This window comes from Strongylocentrotus purpuratus, unplaced genomic scaffold, assembly GCF_000002235.5.
Source record: "Strongylocentrotus purpuratus isolate Spur 01 unplaced genomic scaffold, Spur_5.0 spur5_scaffold_13, whole genome shotgun sequence".
NCBI lineage: Eukaryota > Metazoa > Echinodermata > Echinoidea > Camarodonta > Strongylocentrotidae > Strongylocentrotus > Strongylocentrotus purpuratus.
The window spans coordinates 30,082,853-30,108,780 of NW_022145598.1; the positions used below are offsets into that span (position 1 = coordinate 30,082,853).

At 37.3% G+C, this 25,928-nt stretch overlaps 3 protein-coding genes across 13 annotated transcripts in view; all 3 read right to left on the minus strand.

Annotated features, from left to right (window-relative positions):
* The window catches only part of LOC100889842 (nascent polypeptide-associated complex subunit alpha, muscle-specific form), a 32,272-nt gene extending 26,251 nt beyond the window's left edge, over positions 1-6,021 (minus strand). For 7 of the 11 annotated variants that reach the window (XM_011678590.2, XM_030983317.1, XM_011678587.2 and 4 more), the window contains exon 1: positions 5,546-6,019. In XM_011678590.2, coding sequence (XP_011676892.2) covers positions 5,546-5,636 — 91 coding nt within the window. In that variant the 5' untranslated portion in view covers positions 5,637-6,019. Of the gene's footprint in view, positions 1-5,545 lie in introns of all 11 variants that reach the window. The other 4 variants (XM_003727041.3, XM_003727043.3, XM_030983319.1 and 1 more) reach the window with 2 other exon arrangements.
* Positions 6,022-6,711: 690 nt separating this feature from the next.
* On the minus strand, positions 6,712-7,062 carry LOC105444395. The gene has a single exon (XM_011678598.1). It carries the CDS (start codon positions 7,060-7,062, stop codon positions 6,712-6,714), a length of 351 nt encoding a protein of 116 aa, XP_011676900.1.
* Positions 7,063-7,116: 54 nt separating this feature from the next.
* Positions 7,117-7,530, minus strand: LOC100890430 (putative uncharacterized transposon-derived protein F52C9.6). Its single transcript, XM_011678597.1, has one exon. It carries the CDS (start codon positions 7,528-7,530, stop codon positions 7,117-7,119), a length of 414 nt encoding a protein of 137 aa, XP_011676899.1.
* Between the last annotated feature and the right edge of the window lie 18,398 nt (positions 7,531-25,928).

Here is a 25,928-nt window from a genome sequence, read left to right on the forward strand (position 1 = left end):
TATCTTATCTCAAACTACAGTAGTCGATTCTTGTTCAACGTCCCTCTGACAAGTCTTTTCATCCTCTCATTCTCTTCCTTTACCCCTTCTCGTACATTATGTTTTTGATGTCTTGGTTTTCTTTTTGTTTTGTCTTGTTTTTTGATGAGTTTCCCATTTGCTCATCTGATGTTTGTTCATCTTGGTGCACTTTGAGAAATCAGGCTGAAAAAACGCCGCCCTCGTACCAGTGGTCATCGCTGGAGGAGCAAGAGTAAAATAATTTCACAAACGGTTTTGGGGGAGCCTTCAAGGGGAAAACGCACGTTGGGTCGCCCATCAACGAGTTACATAGATCAGTTAGAAAAAAAGACACTTGTTGTTTCCCAAGACAGGAACTCCCAAAGATCGTGGAGAATAGAATTGAATGGAGGAAAAAACATGTCAAATCGGTGCGGGTATGCTCGACCAATTAGTACATATATCACGTATATCAGTTGTTGTGATAGTAATAATAATAATAATAATAACTTTTACTTATATAGCGCTTTTCATAAAACATTTATATCAAAGCGCTTTACAATATTGATACAATTAAAACTATAAAACAGAGTAATGACAACGTAAACGTAATAAAGTTATGTTGTTTCACTCGCCACAATCTCTATACTTTTCGAACTGTTATCTTTAATTATGTCTTTTATACAAAATCACAAACCTAGTATTATGTTAAGTGTTTCTATTTATGGTAAATGAATATCATTTTGAATTGAACTGAACTGGGCTATGAGGAAGTAAAACTAAATCAGGAACTAGTCATCTTGAGAGTTGTCTGGGATTAAGAATCGGGGACACTTCATTCAAGTATGAGACAAACTTACGTCACGTGACGTCGGGTATCGGTCAAAATATCTTATCTGCACTAGTTTGGCCAGGAGAGATTAGACCTCCCTGTTTGGTTTCTGGCAGGTGGTTATGTCATTAAAATCAGCTCTCAATTAACATAAGAAAAAGGAGACCATGGGGAGTCAACGGGTATCGCTTAGGCATTGTTGGCTGTATATAGGGCGCAAGTCGCTACAAGTAATGCAGTCCCGCTTTAAGAGGGTTACTCAAATCTTTTAATCCTATTCGACGTAGCTATTGTCCATATCAACATAATTTTACTTTTAAGCGCAGAAAACACGTACTGGAGGAAAAGAGATTTGACAGTAAGGCAATCGACAAACTTCCGACAGGCATAAAATAACAACAATTACCAACAAAATAAATAAATGAAATACGAAAAGCAAAATATATAAACGAGGCATGCGGTAAATTGTGCATGTAACATATGAAATAATAATGTTTTGCTTACGAATAATAAAATCCGAGTTTCGTAAGGATTCTGATCATAGTAACAGTGGTGATTTTAGTGTATATATAGTCTATATACAAGGAAGAACCATAGCGCTTACAGTGTTAACGACATAGGAAAGAGACAAAAAGTAGCTCAGTGCACAGAGATGGGTTTTGGAGAGTTAAATGTGGTGAGATTTTCTACACTGCATTGTCCGAATTGAGCATGGTGTATTATTCCTAATTTCAGAAGCCGTTACACCCAGTCGTAAATCGTAAAAACAACTTTCTGGTATCGAATAGAAAATACCAAGTACCAACATTAATCAAGTGGTCACTTACATGAACTAAGACTGGTCATAAATTTATCAAGTGCTCGAGTCAAATTCTAAGTACTTGAGTTGTAATTACTTTCGCTGTTTCATTTAGTAGTACATGCTTCTATGCCTAGAATACGGAAATAACTACAAGTATGTATAGGTCTACAGACACATTAAAGCCTACCTCATACTATATTTCTGCCAGTAAGGTCACAAATAATTATTTGAAAAGTATTAATCAAACTCGCTAGATGATTATACCTAATTCGTAGAAGACTTTTCTATGCGTTTAATACATTTGATAACACATGTCTCGAACGAAGTTTATCTTCTTGATATGAATTACTTCTATCTGTAGTGTACACACCATACAGGGCTACAACCTACATGTATTTACAGCATTGGGTAATCGTGCAGAAAGCGTGTTTTTCTAGTTTTTAGTGAATAGAGTTAATTATACTCAAAATTGTAGGACGTTGGAAAGTAAGCTAAAACTAATACGCAGGCATACAGGAGATAGCAATTTACAGTATTCGATTTGACAAAATCTCGGGTTCGAAACAAAGTCAATACGCTAGTGCCCTTTAGTAAGGAATCAATCCTCATTACCAAGTCCCTCGGGGAGGACTTTAAGCCGTCGATCGCCTGGTTACTTACTTAAAAGCATACACATGTTTTCTTGGCAGTCGGATAAAACTAACCATCAAACCATCAACGCAAACAACTATTTGCTTGATTTTGAATCGTTTCCTTTTCTCCTTTGGCTGAACACCTCTCAGTTTTAACTAATAACTTTGTGTTTATCATTTATACCAAGAATAAATTGCACATGATCACATGTTATGTTAACATTACAATGACCTTTGACCTTTGTGATCATTATTCACAACCGAATAAGGAATACGTCAAAGACACGTGGTAAACAGCTCAAAGACATACCCCTGAACGGATGTGGTTGCGATTTATATTTCGGAAACAAAGGAAATGAAGTAGCTTAATATTTGAAATCTATTACTACTCAGTGGAGGGTGAATAAACTGAATTAAAACCTGTTTTTACTATGAAAATTCGGAGACAAGATGAACGCACATGTTATTACCGCACATCTACTATGCACAACTCATTAAGAACGTAGAAAACGGACTAGATAAAGTTGAGTTGTTGTCATGTAATTGCAATGCGAAGGAAACTATCTGGGAGTTATTGTAAAGGTTAATCATGTAGCACATTAGAATGAGGTTTTGGAATCGTCAAAGTGATTACAAAAAAAAAAAAATTTGACTCAGTCTTGCCAAGAGTCACGTGTGCAGTACAGAGAAGCAAAACGTGATATGATTATGATTTTTAAAATAAATGAAATTAGATCAAGAAATTGAGTGAAATGGTGTTCAGTATGATGGAAACTGCGTGGAATATATAAAAGACTCTTCATCTTAGTGCAGAAGTGACGAAAATGATATCAAAGCCACATATTCACCATGCTAATACCATCATTCACCGCTCAAAATATATTTGTCATGTCATAAAAGGCCTCATAATATTACAGTTAATGATAATCTACATGTATAAAACCTAATGTTGATACAACATTTTAAATATATGTCCACGATTTTTCACAAGACGTTATTCCCTGCAATCGCTTTTGATACGACGAAAAGTTGAGGCATTCTACTTCCTCAATTTGCGATTTTCAAATCTGTGCCAAGGTATTGCAACTCACGTGCGTGAGATATATCCAACCAAAATCCAATACTACGTATTGTGATTTGATTTACACATCTTTTTCTTGGCTCTGCAAAACGGACGGGTATGAGAGTAGCGTGGGAGTGCAATTGTAATATTAAATGTATTTCCAGCAACAGAGATGATCTTGCAAGCACAAGAAGCGAGGTTTATACATGTACAGCAAGTAATTGGTATATGTAGTCTCATCTTCCATTTCTATAACTAACCGCCTCCTATATGGTTGCACCATCGATTGATCAAAAGATCGAAAACATTTCAGCTGAGAAGGGAAGAAGATGATATTGAGTGTTCTATTCACACGAATGTTCCACATCTGAGGTAATTTTGGTGAAAAGAGTTCAGTATTATAAATAAATAAATATAGAAATACATGTGAAGTTATGCTACAGAGTGGATTACTTAATCCAGACAGAATTCATACTGACTGACAAAAATGATTGTTAAATCTTGACTATATCCTACTAAGAAATTGAATAGTATATGCTCATGATCTACTTATCAGCTTAACAAGTCACACTAGTTTGAAGATGGATAGTGTTGTCCACATTAACAATTCTTAAGCTGTACATATGGGGTCCCTGTCCCAGTATAAGTAAAAGCATTATACAAGTCTTTTGTGGTTGATATATCTTCCACTGTGCCTTTCCTTGGGGTTATTTCCTTGTTTCATAGCGGATGAGTACTGATTGGAAGATCACTACTACTCCTACCACCACTCCTAATACTACTACAAATGTATTATAATTAGTACTAATATACTACTACTACTACTAATACTACTACTACTACTACTACTACTACTACTACCACTACTACTACTAATTCTACTACTACTACTACCACTACTACCACTACTACTACTACTACTACTACTACTACTACTACTACTACTACTACTACTACTACCACTACTACCACTACTACTACTACTACTACTACTGCTACTACTACTACTACCACTACTACTACCACTACTACTACTACTACTACTACTACTACTACTACCACTACTACTACTAATTCTACTTCTACTACTCCTGATACTAATACCATTTGTATTATGATTATTATTGCTATCATTATTACTACTACTACTGCTACTACTACAACTACTATCACTAATTATTCTACCACTAATACCACTAATTATTCTACTAATAACATCACTTCTACTTCTCCTACTACTTCTACCACTGCTACTACTACTTCTACCAATACCACCACTACTACTAAATCTACATGTACTTCTATTACTAATACATGTACTACCATTACTTCTACTGCTACTACTACTACTACTACTACTACTACTACTACTACTACTACTACTACTACTAATAAAAATAATACTACTGTTCCTACTAATTCTACTACTTCTTCTACTTTTGCAGCTCCTTTAGCCGTTGAAAACGTTACCACACATATTACTTCTAAAGTTAATACCTGGAAATTATTCTACATAATATGAACTAAAAGTAATCCTACTTTCGTAATCTGATAATTGCACCCAATTATTCAGATAAAACGTTTAGAAATACAAATACCGTTATTTTTTATACTACCACTAATAAAAGGTAATGAGTATAGTAAAGTTTGAATCGAAGTGTCATTACATTTGCAATAGTTATATTAAAGCGATATATTTCAAATCGAGGACGGTTAATAACGATGCATTTCACTCTTTATCCATATATGAATTTAGACAATATTACGGATAATTTAAGTTCTCATTATATCATAATGGCCCTCATCGTTATCACCATCATCATCTTCATGATATAAACACTATCTAGTGATAATAATAATCATAATAAACATATTAATAATAATGATAACCATAATAATAATAACAATAATGATAATGATGATAATAATATTATAAAACATAAAGGACCATAGTGCTCTCAAATCAATTTAATTTGAAAAGAAACATAAACAATTCACAGACTCAGGGACATTATATTGCTGAGTGAATTAGTATGTATTCACAGATCTTTCGAAAGAGGCAAGACAGATATTTTCCTCTCTGATAGAAGATTGGATGTTATTCTACGTTTTCGAACCAGTCACTGCATATTGTCAGCGTATATAAATTATACTTGTACATGATACTTACTTCTTACTTTAGTTTACTCAACTCAACTCAATATGATCATACATACCTGCTGCATGTGTGAGTACGGCTAATCCACAAATGATGACACTCAACTGAAGAAAGAAATTCATAATTGTTCTTGGGCACCTTTCTGCCATCTTTCTTATGAAATAAATATAGTTCGATTTCAATATAAAATCGCAGACTCCAAGTCCAACCTGTGGTAACAGTTCAACTGCTCAACATAAACAAACTTTCAAAGTGCATACGCCCATGGACATTCATATATACACCATGCACTGCAATACGCAATTCAACTTTTCCATGCTTCTTCAGAATATCCACAAATGCTTGGTTCTTAAAAAGGTGTGATGACAAGAATTTAGTCAGTACTTTAAATGTGTAAATGACAAGAGTGATACTAGTTATGATTCCATAACGGTCCGTTTCGAATGCAACGCTGTTTTACACTGTGGATCCAATTCCTGTTCTGAACGGGAGAAGACTGACTTTCAACCGCTCGCAATGAATGGATATTGGCGTTAATACGTAAGGGCCGTGGGTTTGCCATAGTTTTTCCGCGGCGGCACGGTGTCACCGTTAACTTCAGGTGGGACCGTCCTATTGTGTTCGTGCACCCAACCACGCCCTAGGCAGGCACAATGCTCGGGGTTCGGTACAGCAAAGAAACTCGGGAATTCTTTTCAATTCGTCATCGGCTTTTATCGATGTGTATTCAGGCAGGAGCACTCAGTGGGATCAGTATTTACATGTACAACTAGGGTGGCTTCACTGTGTGTAATTCTATCATATTTCTATATTCATAATCCATTTTTGGTTTGTCCTTTTCAGAGTTGCACCGGAGGCCAACTTTAATGGTGTCATGAAAAAGGAAACGCCTCTTCTGCTCCAGCTTGGGTGTTCACGGGCATGATATAAAGACTTTTTGTACATATCATAAGCTTTACATACAAACACACCACACACATACACGCATTCATATACAAATATGATTTATATAATAAATAAAACAATCGAAGTAAAAATCCTTGAGACAAATCTTTCTTCACCATGACCAGTGTCGATTTCATTTCTTCAGATATATATATATATATTTATATTATTATTATTATTTAGAGTCATATAAATAAATACTAATGACTGGTTGCATCCTCAATGTTAAAGCTGAGGAGGCCTTGTCACTGATCTGCCCTTTTATATGACTTACTTGACTTATGACGTCCACGAAGGCAAGAGGCCTCGTGATGGATTCTGTATGGTGATGGTATGCCAGGTATTTCTGTCTGCAGCCAGTCTTGATGCATCTGTCAGCCTTGATATGGATCTTGCTTTGCAGTCCTCTGAGATGCAGTCCAAGCCATCTTTTGGTGGACGGCCTCTGGGTCGATTTCCTGTGACGTTTCCTTCAACAGTAATTTTTTGGTATCTTGTGGGTTTTATTCTTAGGACGTGACCAAAATATTTGAGTCTTTTAGTGGAGACTTTGTCCATAACATCTTGATCGAGGTTGAGGGATTCTTTGATGTGTGTGTTCCGGATCTTGTCTAGTCTTGTCACCCCCATTATGCGACGGATGCATGCCATTTCAAACACTTGAAGTCTGTTGCTATCTTCTTTTCAAACTGTCCAGGATTCTGCCCCATAAAGCAGAATTGAGAGGATAAGTGATTGATACAGTAGCATCTTTGTGTGGCTACTAATGCTTGTTGATGTACAGATGTTCTTTAGTCTTCGGAAAGCTGCCCCTGCTCTCCTGCTCCCCCCCATGTACACAAAATCTTCCACCTGTTTTAGTCTGTCGTTGGCTATGTCAATGTTAAGGTTGCACTTTCCTTTTGCACTTCCTTGCACTTCTGTCTTTGCTATGTTCACCTTGAGACCCAGGACACAGCTTGCCTCGTAGATTTTATCCACAAGTGTATGCAGTTCATCTGGTGTCTCTGCTATTAAGACGATGTCGTCTGCAAAACGTAGGTTGTTTATGCAGGTTTCTTGAATGTTGGCTCCTATTTGAACTTCATCCATTGCCATGATCATAACTAGCTCGAGGAGTATATTGAAAAGTTGTGGGGAGATGGCACACCAATGTATATACTTTTAAAAATGCATTATGAACCAAGCTGCTACTTTGCTGTTTTTGTATCACATTTATGAATTATTACCCCGTTGGTTTCTAGAAATATTTAATCCGATAAATCACAGCTTGGACTTTTAGGGTATCACTATCTTTTAAATTCAATTTCTAAAAGATCTTTAAAAGAAAGTTTTGTAAATAGTTATTTCATAGATGCTTGCCCTGGCTTTACATTAAATGCACATTACAAAGTATTCGGACATGCCAATTCTAAATTAACCAACCATTTATCAAACTATTAAAGCAATAGTGATGCGTCTAGGATAAATAAAAACTGTACACAGTTCGCCCGCCATGATCAAGCATATTAGATTACCACGTATATTATGATTAATTACATAATCTATAACTGCATTCCAAGCTATCAGTAGTTTTCTTGTATCCATATCATATCGTAGTATATTGTAATAACATTCTTTGTAATGTAATTCATTGTACTGTAGTTCTTCGTAATGTAACGCTTTGCTTGTAATGTAATGTTTTGCAAAATAGTGTTAGTATTGTAGAACCAATATTATGTATTTCTGCAGATATCAATTGTATGTCATATTAATTTATCATCATTGTATACTCGTTCATGTGTATCATGTAATGCGCGAAAACGAACATAATTATTATCTAACATTATTTCTATTTGGTGTTGGGTGCTGCAATTTATGATTTCAAATTCAATTGAGTAAAAAAGTAATTAGTTTTTCGAAGAAATATATTTTCCATGCTTTCACCTTCATCAACACAATATTGACATAGGAAAGTGGGGTAGAAAAAAAAGGGGGGGGGGGCTGGTATTCCAACTCAGTTTATTTAATTTACATAAGTTATTTGAATGATGTACATGTGTTACATTATTATCATGAAAGTGACTCTCACGTACAAATGTTGTTACTGTGATTGACATTAATCGCCCGTTCCCTCTATCATAAAGACAATTATAAAATCATCCCCTTTAGGGCCCAAATACTCACGAGCTCAGCTTTTACCATAGGCCCTTGCAATTTAACTTAAGTGTTTAGTTCAGTCTTTTAACTTAATGCATTTAAACAACTTGATATGAGGTACTTAACTTTTTTTTGTATGCTAATATAATCCATGTTTATTTATATCATTTACTTTGTGACATCATTGCAGAATGTTTAAAATATGCGAAATATGAAGCAATAAACTGAATTGAAACTGAAGTGTTTAATGAAAAAGACGATCATAGGTGATATGTGATGTTATATGGAATAAATATCCTGACAAATCTCAGTGGAATACGTCTTTCCCCATTCTGGAAACAATAGACAGTGTCCAAGAAAAAAGGCAACTGGAAGCGAGTTTTAAGGTGGCGCTCTTTAAGGCTTCCAGGCAGATACGTTGATTAGGAGAGTTTGGCCAACCCGTTTTAAGTTGGGCACATTATGGCGAATATTGCTTTAATGGGAATGCATAATACAAATGATGCTGCCACTAATTGAAACCAAGTTGGCCAACTTCTGTTTATAGATGGCTCTTTTTCTTGACAGACACCTTGATGGGAACATCGTTCATCAGAATAGGCATGATTTAATCAGAAGTTAGTGTAGCAGTGGCATTTTCTAGGAATAGAGACATCACTAACCCCATTCCTAACCCTAACGCTAACCGACGCGGACGTTACTACATTGCTACATTACAGTACGTAAGTGGATATTTTGAAAATACGCCTCTATTACTGGTGAAACCAAAGCTTATAATCTTTCGGTTTTATATTATGTATCCCAATGACATATATCATTATATATACTGTATGTGTGTATCATGTGTAAACCGATTGTCATTATACAATTATTTCTTCAGCCCGTCCATTTCATATACACAGTTTCCCATAAAGATTGAAGTATATTTCGTTTCACCTCATTTCATAAAACGATATTTTTCAATGAAAAGTTTATATCTTCCTAGAACGTTACTAATCATATTCGAAGAGTCATATAAATTGATATATACAGTTCTGAGAAGATAATGATGAATTTCATTTATCGAGAACATGATAAATCATATCGTCACTGTCATTTCATGAAAGGAGATAATATAGAAATTATTCCAAATTACTGGCAACAGTGTAAATTATTAACCATGTGTTCGTGGAAAACAATTATTTTTAACATGGAGTAAATTCGGAAGACTTTAAGTGAAGCAGGGGTTGCGGAGCGTTTTGTTTAAAGTTACAAACTATAAGAAAAGATAACTTTACTTGAAAATGACTGGAAGGAAAAGGATGAATTCTTGCACTGCATTGGTCCCTATGTTTTAATTAATCGTTATGCAATGGATTTGAGCTTATTTTTCTGTATGGAATTGTTTAATGAGGTACAAAAAATTGTATTAAAAACAAAACGATTTTTTTTGGGGGGGGGGGAGAGGGAAGGAGAGGGGAGGGAGTTTGAGGTATGTTATGTTATATTGTTTCCATTATGTTATTATTTGTCATAATGTTCGACAAGTATGAGCTTGTTTTTATATAATATCTATAACATGTAATTTTGTTTTCTATGGATTTGTCGAATGGAAGCACAACAAATTATATTCAAAACAAAAAATATTTGATCTATCTTAGTTATTGCTTACGATTAAACAAGATTGTTTATTCCCCCCTTTACAATTCGACTCATCAGGACATGTGTAAAATATATATTCACATATTGTACTACATTATGCATTTTTAGTTATAACCTAGAATTAAACAATTTTGTTTGGTTCCCCTTTTAGAATTCGTCTTTAATGAGGTCCTGTTTAAAATGAATTCGCATAAAACATGTCATTTTACAGAAAACAAAAATAGCAAAGAAAGAGTTGAACATAGGGGCGTGAAATATAAAACTATATTGCTTCATGAGATTGTGAATTTGAACAAAAGATTTAATTACAAATTAAAAAGTTTTGAACATGATGAACAGAATAGTTGCAATTCCATTACCTGTTAATACATCTATAAATGGAAGCATAATATATTACTATGAAACAATATGCTTTGTGGGTAATAAATGCTTTAATTTGGCTAAATACAATTCATTTGCATAAGAAGAATTAGAAGGTTACATTTTTACACCGTATACATATCTGCTTATAATTGCATCTAAGCCGCAAACATATCAAGAAATTACAAGAAAATACAAACAACAACAACATGACAACAATGCTATACAATAATTCGATATAATAAAATCATATAAACTGCACTGATATCATTTCGCAATTATGATTAGAAACATTGGAATTGCAGGTTTTGTTCATGAGGGAAAATTTCAGGATCTTGAGGAATATTGCGATTGCTGCACTTGACTTGATGCATGAACATGATGAACACCTGATGAGGGAAGGTAACTAGAAAAGCGCGCAGCGGCTGGGCAGAAGGATCTGTCACCCCACGATCTCTTAGTCCAAACTTCTCGAAACTTCTGGACGGTCCCTCATCGAAGATCCATTTTTGGTCTTCTTTCCGTCATGTTCGTCTCCATAACATCAGACAAGCAACTTGGTGCCTGGTCAGTGTTAAGTTTGAAGATAAGGGAAAGTATGTTGTACTCAAGTGTATGACTGATAGGTAACCAGTGTAATGCCTTGGGGGTATGGGGTTAAGTGAATGTGAGATTTGGACTGACAGGTGATAAGTCGTCCAACTGAATTTTGGATCAGTTGGAGCCTTTTGATCTTGTAATCGGGTGGAATTCAGAGGAACATCGAATAACCGTTGGTTAGTGGCCCATCAAACGGATTTGGTTGTTTTACAGGATATACCTTTCTATGACTAAGCTGATCCACGATGGTAATCAAAAGCCCTCCGGGTCCTGTTTCATAAAACTACAATAACTGTTATAAGCTATTGAAATTGTGGAATTTGATTGGCTGAGATCAAATTTGTCATATAAATGTACCATTTGTTATGGATAACAAGTTTTATGAAACAAGGCCCTGATCTGAAGTACAATTCTTTACAGCAGATGAATAGAATGGTCTCGTTGTATTCTCTACGATCTGCACAACAGTTTGGTACTGTTTCTTTTGTATCGCTTCTTTTGAAATATCCTTTCCTCTCTATTTGCACATGAGTACAAGGACTAAGTCATTGACCAAATTAATTGTTTTACTTCAGCATAAAAAAACGCCCCGAAACTGTCAACAATAATCATTTGTCGCCATGTTCCTTTTTTATAAATATTTATTATCTTTCATATTATGCTTACTATAGCATTAGCTTAATGTTCCTTACTTTTGATTTGGTTTTATTTCTGCATGTTTCCAAATATAATAACTGACTATAAGCAAAGAACATACAAACGTAAGATATAATACAAAATATACAAACAATAATAAATTCATGTCAAAATATTTCTTGTTACATATGTACATAATCATAATAACAAAACTTAATATTACCATAACATTATTATCATAAGTATTATCCGAGCTATCTGTTGAAAAGGTGCAGGAGACCGCCATCATAAGCAATGCTTGATTAGGATGGCGGCCCCCAAAACAAATCTTAAGGTAAAACTTAAAACTTACTTCGACATCATCTAAAAACTCTTTGGCACAATTAATGTATTTCTATGAGGCATATCATATGACATATTTGTAATACGATTTGTACGCGATGATGCAGATATTTTTAAAAACTGTCCTGTTCAGAATGATCAAAACAAGCAAATGTAAAACAATTCAAACCCTTCTCAGAAAGCAATATACATCGATGCACATATGGAGAAAAAGATACCACGACACAGTTCAATTTTAGCACTTGAACTACAAACTGCGATACCCGCTATATCATTTTCATGTAACTACGAATGTACGTGATTCCACTGATGTCGGAATGTTTGTTTTTGCTATGTCAAAATGACACATCCGCCTTTCCTTTTGAAAATTATACCGCTTTGTTATGGTCACATTGCCATGATTCTTCTAGCATACATTTTCTTTTTTTATATATACATTAATTTACATTTATATACATTTAGCAGTTCATGAATAATGAATAGTTCCAATTAATTTTGATTAAAAAATTAGGGTGACAGATGAGGGGCTCCTCATTGTACTTTTGTTTCTACACAAAAAATAATGTCGATTAAACAAATCATATAACATGCAAACAAGGTTACATAACTTTATATACCTTAAACTCTACTCTCTTATTAAACAATGCATAAGGGCTAAATTTGTCTTTTCATTGAAAAGAAGGGTGGACATGATATTGTGCCGTTTGTATATGTATATGAGGGCCGTGACTTGCAAATGATTGCGTATTTACATCTCCCCATATTACAATGTATAGTAAAGAATTACACATAGTAGGTTATCACAGAGTCTGGTAATTTGAAAATTTGCAATATACATCGAATTATTTCTAACATTATAGACAAAGGGTGTAATGTTAATTCTGTACAATGAGTAGTTCACAGTGTTAACTTTAATCAGTTATGCAAAAATACACACTCATTGATATACTCCATTATAGATTTAAGAAAAAACTTAGCAGTTGCAGAAACACTGATGCAAAAAATATGCATGTGCGCATGCACATTTTGATTTGTGTGTATATGAGTTGAAGTGTATTTTGACATCATTGGTAAACCTCACTCTAGAGGTGAGGCATGCAACTCTATGTGGTCACCAAGACAAGGGCCCTGATGCATACAACGTACTATTGATGGTAACTTTGCCATCAATGGCAACTACCATGTTAACAGGGCTCAACAGCCAATCAAAATCAAGGTTTCCATAGTGGTTACCATTGATGGCAAATTTACCATCAATGGTAAGTTTTGTGCAACGGGCCCAAGGTCTAACTGCACACCGTCAACGTTTGCGTGCTGACAAGGTATTCATGAAGAATGAAGGAAACCTATCATTGTATCGGATAACACGCTTGAGCGGCTCCCAAACTTTGATATGTCCATTTAGCTATAAACACCTTGTATGAAAGAAGTTATTAATGACTTATTGATTATGTGTTGTCCTTAAACTTCACTAACTCAGTTACACTGACGTGACTAGATTGCGCAGAAAAAAAAAATACATCACCCCGAATAGCCAAGAGTTAGTCGATTCGGAGTTAGTTTTGTGTTGATTTGGCGGTGTGACTGGTGTATTAGCATGGTTAGTAAGTGCAGTTGCTATAGATCGAATCGCATTCGGTAGGAGCTGACGGCTCTGGAATATTTTGGTCAATCGCATCATAAGCGTCCTCATTGCCAACATTTCTATAGTCCAAGTTCGCGTAATCGTCTTCAGTTTCAGAGGCACCGCTGGGAAGACCACCGGTATTCTCATAGATAGGTTGTTCCTCATTCAACGAAATCTGCAGGCCAAATTTATTTTCGTAGACGCCTTCAGCCTCAGGCATCTGTGCATTTGATTTCTTCTCGTATTCTTCATCTGCAGAATATGGTGTGTCATCTCTCCCAGGCATCTTCACTGGATTCAACGTCTTCGTCGACGTTCGGGGTGCAACGCATCTGTCTTGTCGGCGGCTACCATGTATTTCAACGTGACCACTGTGTCGTGTTGCCCCTTCTTTCTTCCCAAAACCTTGACAGCTTTCAGATTCCGATTCTACGTCTTTTCGGCCATTATTTTCCAAAGGACCCACCTGTGAGCATTGGGGTTTCTGGTGCCCACCCGTCTACATCAGATTCCATTTCAGTTAAAGTACCATACACGTTGTCGTTATACATGGTGTCGTTTGCTGGGTCAGACAGATGCGAGGATCTTGGAAGATCTAGAGCACCGTATACGTTCCTCCCAGTTTCCTCATCTGCTTGTCCGAATGAAGTTTGGAGAGATCTTTTTGAAAGCCGCGATTTTAAGTCCGAGGGCGACCTAAAGTTCAATGAATCATATTCTTCTTCATCATTGAGAGCAACATTCCTGTCCATACTTTCACTGGTACCTTTCTGTTTGTATGCCAAGCGATTCAATCCGAGCTCCCGGTCTACCGTATCACTCTGAGGGGCGATGTCATCATTCTGGTATTGATTGATGAATTCATCATCAAGTTCAGTCAGTCCGGATTCGCCATTCACTGGCGTTGAGGATCTTTTTAGGCGCTGTCGTGTTCGAGAGCTGCGTTGAAATTCCCTCACGGAGCTTTTTGCGACGTCAGGTTCGTTAAAGGAAGTTTCCCCAACTTCTTGATAATCAGCAAAGTTATCAACTTCATCATCCGCTACTCGCTCTTCAAGCGTGAAATATGCCGGCGTTTCTATGACATCATCAGGTGACGTAGCAGGGTTGTTGAAGTCATTTCTGTTTAATGACGCGGGTGTGTCATAATTGGAGATAGCTTCATCCACTGCTTCATATTCTTCGCAATTCTTTCCCTGGGCTACTTTCGCGGCGAGATGATTGTATGGACCTGGAATATTATGGGTCTCACGCGACGCATTGCAGGGTAAAGACATCCTACCGACGGCACCGTCGAAGCGGTTTAGACCATCGTCGAATTCCTCATATTCGTTGTCCAGAAAAGGCTCCGGTGTGGGACAAATTGTTTCAGGTGTCATGTATGTATTGGGCCTACTCGATGAAGCATTGTGACTCGTCAGGAGGTCTGGAGTAGGAGGTTGGTGATCCACTGTTCTGGAGGCTCGGCTGTTACCCGTACCAGTGTTATCAGCATGTGATACCTGTGGGGGAGTCCTTTTAGATGATGACCTATTGGTAGGATAACAGGTATATGGAATAAAACATATAGTTTGTATGCGCTTTCATGTAAAGTGTTATTTATTATTAATATGTACAAATATATATGATTGGGTGTTTCTAAAGAGAACATTTGCATATGACTGTATTTGATTTCGTTTTGAGAGTGAATGCTATTTTGTATTCGCTCCTTAAAATTCCATATGAAGACAAGGGCCTTGGTTTTTTAACTTCAAATGTAACGAAAAATGAAGTGTGACATACACAATGAGAATAATATATTGCAGATATGCAACTACACAATTTCAGGAAAAAAAAGTATCGTTTCGCACTATTTTCACCTTTTTCTCCATCTGATGTATCCGGCAACGCACACGCACAGAAGAACTGCCACTGCCACTAAGGAGATTGCCAACACCGGCTGATGAGACCTCGGGTTCTCTACAAGATTCACAGGCGAATTGGAAAGAGAGGGAGGGAGAGAGAGAGAGAGGATGAGAGAGAATGAAAATGAACTTTATAGATATGAATGTCAATTGTTAAGGGTGACAAAGTATACAATGCAATAGATTACAACACGGATACAGTTTTATCATGTTATCATGTTAATGGGATTGTGCTTCCCAATGGGCATATCAACGCAGACATTTCTCAGGAATGCTAAGAAACATATGGAATTATGAATGATTTTTATTACAGATCTTTCACAGGGAACAAGTTGGTCTTATTTTCATATCATTTTGCTGATGATAGGCCCTACATAACGCCGTCGGCTCATTATTAAAAAGTCGCTAAAGCCATGTTTGTAATGTCCATTTGGCAGTGAGATAACGATGTTATGCTAATAATTCACCTATGCTTATAGTGTGTCTTATACACTTTCAGAAAACATATTTTGTGTCAGATAGTTGATTTTCGTATGCAGGCAACCCCGAACAATGTTTTGTTAAATCTACACGGTTCGCCGTTCTGTGTCGACCGGTGTGTCTTTGCATACGAGAACAAGTATTCACTCCTCTGCATTTATTCCCGCATACGAGGTGCCATCTTGTTTACGTAGGACTACGTCATCGAATAATGCTGTGTTTGTCGGACTAAAAGAGAGTCATTCTGGATAAAAAGCGACTGCTAACCAAGTCGAGTATAAAATAGAAAATGTACCCCATTTCTGCATCGCAACTAATTGAGACCCGGAGAGATAAGTGAAACTGTGAACACTTTCTTTGGAGGAGTGTATGTGTAGTGGTGTGCGTGTGTGTGTGTGTGTGGGGGGGATTTCTAAAGACATTCCAGACTTTTGCCCTCCCTTATTAACGAATGCTAGATGGTCTAAATACGATGATACGACCAACGGGATTTGCAAGTAAGTTACATCCATCATGTACACTGTTGCTCTTAAAGTTGGAATATTTTTATTTACCCCAATTTATGGAATTATTTTGACAATGATTTATTCCTAATAGATCTAGATAATAGTATACATTCTCAGATTTTATTGAATAATAATTTGCCAGTGTTTGCTTTTCGTGACTGCTAAAGCATGTGTATGCTAATAATGCTCATCAACTAGGGGACCTACGCCCTTAAGTCATAAATGACAGTAATGCGGATTAATGTCCCACAAAAGGGCACTTATATAGCACATCGACACGGTTTTTATCCTAGGGCCTCACAGTTACGAGGCCATTGCTTTGCCACTGAACCATGACTGTACGCAGCGGGGGCTAGGGTAGGGGGCAGTTCCCACACATAAAAAACAAACAAAGAAAATGCAATAAATTATCAAAATTACATTGAATGTCCCCCCGGTCCCCAACAGAAAAAAATCTTCTGTGTGCCCATGCCTTGAGCAATAATGCATGGCTTTGCAGAGGATTTTTTAAAAGTTTGGGACCGGGGTAAAATGCAATGAATTATTGATAATGCATAGGGATAGTTGGGCGAAGTGAGAATTCCCGTTCCTTCCGTATTCAAAATTATAGCTGTATAACATCAAGGGATGTGACTGAAAATTATGTTTATATTTGTGTTAAGGAACAATAAAACGAAGGGAAAAAAAGTTAACTGCTATCTGAGCTGGGCAAATATTTCTGTGGTTTTACCTGTCTAGACTACTTCAGCTGACAGGTTTGATTAGCGCAGGTTACGAAGCAAACAAAATGACGCCGAATGTGTACGTGCCAATTGTTTTCAACTCACTTTTCGTAGCTGATCCAACTGTTGTTGACGAAGAAGCAGGCTTAGCAGTAACAGTATTTGTGTCGGATGCATGATAAGGAATGACGCTCGTTGACGCAGGTGTACTAGGTTGCCCTTGCGTTGTAGTTGGATTCGTCGTCGAAGTCAATGTTGTTGGTACTTTGAACGTTTAGAAAATAAAATGCAATGTTACAGGAAACAAAAGCAAATGGGATTTTAGAGATGGGGGAGGGGGTTATGCACCTGTCCGGCCAAAGCCAACCAAGCCAATCAAGTTGGAATATTTTTTTTTACTCCAATTTATGGAATTATTTTGACAATGATTTATTCCTAATAGATCTAGATAATAGTATACATTCTCAGATTTTATTGAATAATAATTTGCCAGTGTTTGTTTTGCGTGACTGATAAAAGCATGTGTATCCTAATAATGCTCATCAACTAGGGGACCTACGCCCTTAAGTAAAAAATGACAGTAATGTGGATTAATGCCCCACAAAAGGGCACTTATATAGCACATCGACACGGTTTTGATCCTGGCTCCTCACAGTTACGACGCCATTGCTTGGCCACTGAACCATAACTGTACGCAGCGGGGGTAGGGTAGGGGGCAGTTCCCACAAATAAACAAACAACAACAAAAATGCAATAAATTATCAAAATTACATTGAATCCCCCCGGTCCCCAACAGAAAAAAATCTTCTGTGTGCCCATGCCTTGAGCAATAATGCATGGCCGTGCAGAGGATTTTTTGAAGTTGGGGACCGGGGTAAAATGCAATGAATTATTGATAATGCATAGGGATAGTTGGGCGAAGTGAGAATTTCATTTCCTTCCGTATTCAAAATTATAGCTATATAACATCAAGGGATGTGACTGAAAATTATGCTTATATTTGTGTTAAGGTACAATAAAATGAAGGGAAAAAAGTTAACTGCTATCTGAGCTAGGCAGATATTTCTGTGGTTTTTCCTGTCTAGACTACTTCAGCTGACAGGTTTGATTAGCGCAGGTAATGAAGCAATCAAATTGACGCCGAGTGTGTAACGTGCCAATTGTTTTTAACTCACTTTTCGTAGATAACCCAACTGTTGTTGACGAAGAAGCAGGCTTAGCAGTAACAGTATTTGTGTCGGATGCATGATAAGGAATGTCGCTCGTTGACGCAGGTGTACTAGGTTGCCCTTGCGTTGTAGTTGGATTCATCGTCGAAGTCAATGTTGTTGGCACTTTGAACGTTTAGAAAATAAAATGCAATGTTACAGGAAACAAGAGCAAATGGGATTTTAGAGATGGTTGAGGGGGTTATGCACCTGTCCGGACGGAGCCAACCAAGTCGAGTATAAAATAGAGAATGTACCCCATTTCTGCAACGCAACTAATTGAGACCCGGAGAGATAAGTGAAACTGTGAACACTTTCTTTGGAGGAGTATATGTGTAGTTGTGAGCGTGTGTGTGTGTGTGTGTGTGTGGGAGGGGGGATTTCTAAAGACATTCCAGACTTTTGCCCTCCCTTATTAACGAATGCTAGATGGTCTTAATATGATGATACGACGAATGGGATTTGCAAGTAAGTTACATCCATCATGTACACTGTTGCTCATCAAGTTGGAATATTTTTTTTTACCCCAATTTATGGAATTATTTTGACAATGATTTATTCCTAATAGATGTAGATAATAGTATACATTCTCAGATTGTATTGAATAATAATTTGCCAGTGTTTGTTTTGCGTGACTGCTAAAGCATGTGTATGCTAATAATGCTCATCAACTAGGGGACCTACGCCCTTAAGTCATAAATGACAGTAATGAGGATTAATGCCCCACAAAAGGGCACTAATATAGCACATCGACACGGTTTTTATCCTGGGGCCTCACAGTTACGAGGCCATTGCTTTGCCACTGAACCATGACTGTACGCAGCGGGGGCTAGGGTAGGGGGCAGTTCCCACACATAAAAAACAAACAAAGAAAATGCAATAAATTATCAAAATTACATTGAATGTCCCCCCGGTCCCCAATAGAAAAAAATCTTCTGTGTGCCCATGCCTTGAGCAATAATGCATGGCCTTGCAGAGGATTTTTTAAAGTTTGGGACCGGGGTAAAATGCAATGAATTATTGATAACGCATAGGGATAGTTGGGCGAAGTGAGAATTTCCGTTCCTTCCGTATTCAAAATTATAGCTGTATAACATCAAGGGATGTGACTGAAAATTATGTTTATATTTGTGTTAATAAAATGAAGGAACAAAAAGTTATAAAATGAGACAATTAGAAGATGTTATGGATGAAATCATTTAATATCTTGAAAGGAAATTTGTTAAAATTACGATTTCTTTAACTTCCTAAAATAGGCTTACAATTGTGACATTTATATGATAATTTAGCGAGTGCGACAATTTTTTTCTCACCTTGTTACAATGAATTGGACCATTGTTAACAAAACGGAGGCGCGATAGCTCATTACTACAGCCCAAGTTTAGTCAGCCTGACATTGAAGTTAAGGCGAAGAAAGAGTGGGCTCTAATCGGCTTTGATATGTCTGATGTGTTATATCCTGCACCATAGACCATACACCTCTTCCACTAGTTTACGTAGAAACGCCATCTACGTGTACACTTATCCCTGTATCATTGTATTAGAGTCGCTCTCGAAATGCAACTGTGGATTTACTAATTTGTTTATTATAGTGAGTCCCTACGTCATTTTTTCGTTAGGCATTTCTGATGAGTAACACTGACAAATAGAAAATTGGAGGATGTTGCACTTCGGAGTATACAAAAGGAAAACAAGAAGGGAAGAAAGAAAAGAAGGAAGGAAGGAAGAAAAAGAAGCCGAGCACAGAGTGGGATCTTTTATTGACACTGGGCTTGGTAACACATCGGGTAAATTACATCTTAATGTTTAACATAGTCTTAGCATAAAATATACCTAACTCACTTCGTAACTCAGCACTTAGTTGAGCCCGGAATCCTTTATCCGCTAACCAATTATCGCTGGTGAAGTGAACCCAGAGATATGACCCTCGTGATACGATATCAGATGGAAGAGATCCTCCAGATAAAGACGCCTTCTGCATTGATCTTGAGTAGTTCGATGTCCATCCTTCGTACACCCTAACGATGTCACGATTCTGGGTGGAGAAATCACTAAAACGGAGCCTTACTCTGTATCCTACAGGAGCAACTACCTGCCATATTGTGTCGATATTATTGCCGTATGCATCGGGATAGTAGGGCGAGGTGAGAATTGTCGCTCCTTCCGTATTCAAAATGATAGCTGTAACATCAAGGGATGTGGATAAAAGTAGATTTACATTTGAATGTTTTAAAATATGACAAAAGTAGAAAAAAAAGAAGAAAAATGATTAGCAAATCCCACAACTAAAGATCTTGTATTCATCTTGAATGAACATTTAATGAAATGACGATTTCTGACTCACTTTCTACATATGCTTACAATTGAGACATTTACATGAAACAATCAGAGAGTTTGATAGTTGCTTTTAATTCTGTTACAATTAATGGGACAAATGTTATAAAACACATGATGATTGGGTTTAACATCTTTTCCGGTATTGTTCATTAGTATAATAAGCGTTATTTTGTCCTTTTGCGCACTATTAAAGTAGGTTACCAAGTGATTTATGTTTCCCTTTACTACAGCCCAAGTTTAGTCAGCCTGCCATTGAATTAAAGGCAAATAAAGAGGGGGCACTAAACCGCTTTGATATGTCTGATGCTTTATCCATACATCATAAACCTCTTCCAATCGTTTACGTCGAAATGCCATCTACGTTTGCACACATTCTTGTATCCTTGTATTAAAGTCGCACTCGAAATCGAATTGAAATTGTGAATTTACTAATTTGTTTATTATATTGCGCAGAGTGAGTCTCTTCTTCAGTTTTTCGTTAGGCATTTCTGACGAGTAACACCGACAGATAAGAAATTGGAGGATATTACACTTTGGATATCTTAGTGTACAAAAGGAAAGAAAGAAGGAACGAAAGAAAGAAAGGAAGGTAAAAAGAAAAAAGAGCGAGCACAGCGGAGATTTTATACTGACACTGGGCCTAGGTATAGTCCGTGGGCCAGAGGGGGCTACCGTACACCCTTCTATGATCCTACTTTTTGGGTGTCATTTTGTTCATTGAGATCCATAATATAAAAAAAAAGATGTTCCCAAGGAAAAAACTCATTGTTTTTGAAGATATGTAAAAATGTCAGTTTTTCGTGTTTTGCACACTTTCTTAGGGTTTGTGAATTATGTGCTTACATTTTATCCTGTTTCTCAGCAGATATAACTCTAATCTCCCCCAAATTTATAAACAATCTTCGTAAACTATACAAAATTAAGTAGACAAAATTTTTCATTCTATTCTATTGTCTTCACTTGTTAATGACGTCATAAATTTGCATATATTTTGATATGCAAATTTCTGTCTCAAAACCTGTCAAAATCACCTGAAAGTTGTATTTTGTCTGCTATTATCATGAAATAAGTTTTCAAACCCCCTAATTTGGTGTAACATTATTCATTGATATGATATCTGATGTTTCCTGCAAAAAAATTCAGTCAACTCATATTGACATTGTTTTTTTTCCCCATTATTTTGTATGTAAACATATCAGTTTTCCGTGTATTGTACACTTTCTTAGGGTTTGTGAATTATGTGCTTACATTTTATCCTGTTTCTCAGCAGATATAACTCTAATCTCCCCCAAATTTATAAACAATCTTTGTAAATCATACAAAAACAGGTAGACAAAAAAAAATTAATTCATTTTATTGTCTTCAATTATTAATGACGTCATAAATTTGCATATATTTAATATGCAAATTTCTGTCTCAAAACCGGTCAAAATCACCTAAAAGTTGTATTTTGTCTGCTATTATCATGAAATAAGTTTTCTAGCCCCCTAATTTGGTGTAATATTATTCATTGATATTTTATCTGATGTTTCCCGCACATTTTGTTCAGTATCAGTCAACTCGTATGCGCACCCCCCCCCCCCGCTTAGTGCAACTAGTACATTCTGTATATATAATGTACATTTAAAGATAAACTTGAGTTCTGGTAATGCGATTGCATTGTGAAAGAAAAGGTGTGGAATGGATCAGAAAAGTTGATCATATAGCATGTAAGTAATGGTATGTAATGCAAGGTTCTGGAGTCATCAAAATCATCATAAATTTGGCAGAGTCTTGGTAAAGTAACAATCACTTACACAGAAAGATGTATATGGGACAACACACATGGTGTCGGGGCTAGTACTACCCTGATTTCCTTATCTTTCTATGCTCATTACTCAGCCAATATACATTTTCTTCCAAAATTGTTTGGCACATGATAGCAGCTCATCTGGTACAGTCCATGAATCACCAAGTCCTGCCAGAGGTTTGAAAAATTTGTTGCGTTGCTGCAACAGTTTGATTGGCTTGACTTTGCCGGTTCCTTTAAATGCGCTTGTGGAGTCACAGCCTGAGAAAGCATGTAGTCCAAGGAGTGCTGGGCAAAATTAGTGACATCTTTGAGCCGCTGCTTGTTGCCTCTCCCTGTATGGAAGAGTATTGCAATGTCTGGAGTGAGATGAGCGTAATGAAGCAATATAAAAATATATCGCTGTTTGGGCTTTTGATCTGCACACGATCACTTCCTTGTTCCTTTACCGTATTGGAAGTAAAGGATCACGCGTGAATCTGTTTCTTCTTGGGTTGAGTTGAGAGATGGAATCTCAGAACACAGTGTCTCTCTCCCATTCTGAGAAGTGAGCAGTTGGGCTTCTCCTTCTTTGATGAATATCATCTTTTCCCATACAGCCTCTTAGCCAGGCTCTTAGCCATGTCGTGCTTACTCCAGACATCCAGAAGAACTTAATAAGTTGTTTCTTATTCTCATCATTCGTTAGGAACTGCTTCCAGTCAGATGGTCTTTTGGTCTTGCCTCCTTTAATCATCATCTTCTCTGCACACCCACGCCGTGTCCGCTCACTTGACTTCACAGAGTCTGGCTTATACAAAAGTCATATCTGTGCTAAGATGACATCGCATTTGGACAACACTCCATTGTGAATTTTGATGCAAATATCGTGGAAGTATGCAGGCATCTCTTTTAGGTAGTAGAAAACAGCATTACCATCTTCCACTACCAAGGAATTGCCAGTGGTTGGAGGTTGCGAGTTCTCTACATCCTTCCGGAGATAGTGTAGGCCCTTAAATGTATCTGTCTTAGAAAAGAAGTTGTTCCAACGTTCCAATTGAGTAGAGAACAGGGATAAAAGAATTCCCGTAGATCAAGTTGGCTGCCTGAACTTTGTGCCCTTACCATCAGCTGGATAGCAATGTCCCCTTGTTGCTTGTACTATATTACTTTTCGTTGGGATGTTTTAAGCTTGAATTTCATTTTTGTCTCTGCCATGGTTTGAGCTTCAGTTTCTGATGGGGTCAGAGAACGATGTCATTTTCTCTAATCGCTCTTTGATGACCATCTCTTTCTGGTCTTTCCCTGTGGTAATTGCATGCATGACATCTTTCTCAACCTCAGCTCGAACGCGGGCACCGGAAGAGAAAACATACAATCCATTCTTGTCATCAACATCAATATGATTGAGGAAGCTTTTTACATCATCTATGGCCTTTTAAAAAATACACATCCCTCACTTTTCCTTATCTGAGTTGGTTGTTGATCTCTGTGTTTATTTCAACGGTGAGCATCAAACGTCATATCTGCATATATTCGAGCCCACCTCTGATATACACTGTAGTTCTCGATTATGCCAGAGAGACCGACATCACTACCACCCTCACCGCGGGATTTGCCATGCTTCAGGATTATCTCCTCAATTGTCTTGTCGACAGCACATCGGTTCCCTGGAATGAGCGACCTGGCAACACTTATTGCACCTCTTTCGAGCAATGTCATGGCACCAGGATATGAATCTTCAATGTTTACCAAGAACACATCAAGGTAGGTCAGATATCAGGAGTAATTTTGACCAGGTCAGGCATAAGGAACAGGCAGTGCAAGTACAATGGACAGTTATTTTCTTTCACAGACCTGATCAATGAAAGCTCAATCCAAACGCAATCAACATACGACATCAAAAATTGTGCCGTCTTCCAAAGAGATCCTCTTCGAACATCAGCTTTGAAGCTCTCATATGACGCTATCAACGCCTTCAGATCTGCATTAGCCACAACCTCAGCAAGCCTCTCCTTTGTTGGTGATCGAATTAGCTCTTGGAAGATATTCTTGGATTCCTCAGCTATACCAACAAGTGCATCATCTTTTCCATTCATTGACAGGAACTCATAAAAAAGGAGCCTTTCCAAGCACTCCACCATTGTCTTGTGACAATGCAGACTCCTGTCTCAGTTCTTTCCTGTTATGACGTCTTTCATAGACCCAGAAGACATGAGACCAGCTGCCAAGAGGATATCTTCAAGTCCGGATCCTTCCATTTTCTTTCCAAGCATCAATGGAAAGTGCCAATCAACATAATGTGTTTCTTGTAAGTTTATGGATGACTCCAAATGAGAGGATATGCCTTCATGCACACGCCCAAGTTAAATGTTGTTATGACATAGTCTTGGCCAACCTCGCGGCTTGCTTCTTCTGCAGCTCTCAGGCACTCTTGGATTGTATCGAATTCTGTTATGGGATATTTTATTACAGGATAGTAATCTATGGTCGTCACATTTGAAGGCACCTCCCATGTTACTGAGACAAATCCAGCCCAACCTGGAAGCTCTTGACCGATCTCTCCACTACTTTTTCGGACAAGCATCCACGCAATATCATTTCTGGCACATTGTTTGAATGCTTTATATCGGTTGACATAGCAAGGTGGAAGAGGACCTTCATTTTCATTAGCCAAGGAACGTTCTTTGGTGTATGTACGTGCTACTGAGGGTACTGTGCTATTTGAAGATTCAACTGTCTCATTCTTAGAAATCTCCTGCAGCATAATCCATTGGACTGTGTGGACAGAGCCAGAACCAAAGCTTGAAATGTATTGGTTGACATCGTCAACGTCTGAATGGAAGACCGATGGCTCCACGGGATGGCGGACTACCTGTCTAGATATAATACAGAAACTCTACGGTAGCGCTTGTGCTATGGCAGATTCAAGCTCAAGTGAATAGCTTTCTGAATGAACAAGGCGATTCATGAATGTGATCAAATGAGCACTACGTAAGAAATGTCTTAGAGCCATCCATACCAGAATATGCTTGGACATTTTCCACTTCCATTTGTGGCTGCCCTATATATATCTTGCCCAATAGATATGACAAGTCTAGTCACTCTTTGTGATGGTCAAAATGGATTTCCACTCAACAAATGGTTCAGAAACTTCTCTAGCTCAGTGGGAATCTGGTCATCTATACAGGCAATGGCTTCTGCGGTTGAGGGCCAGGTATTTCAT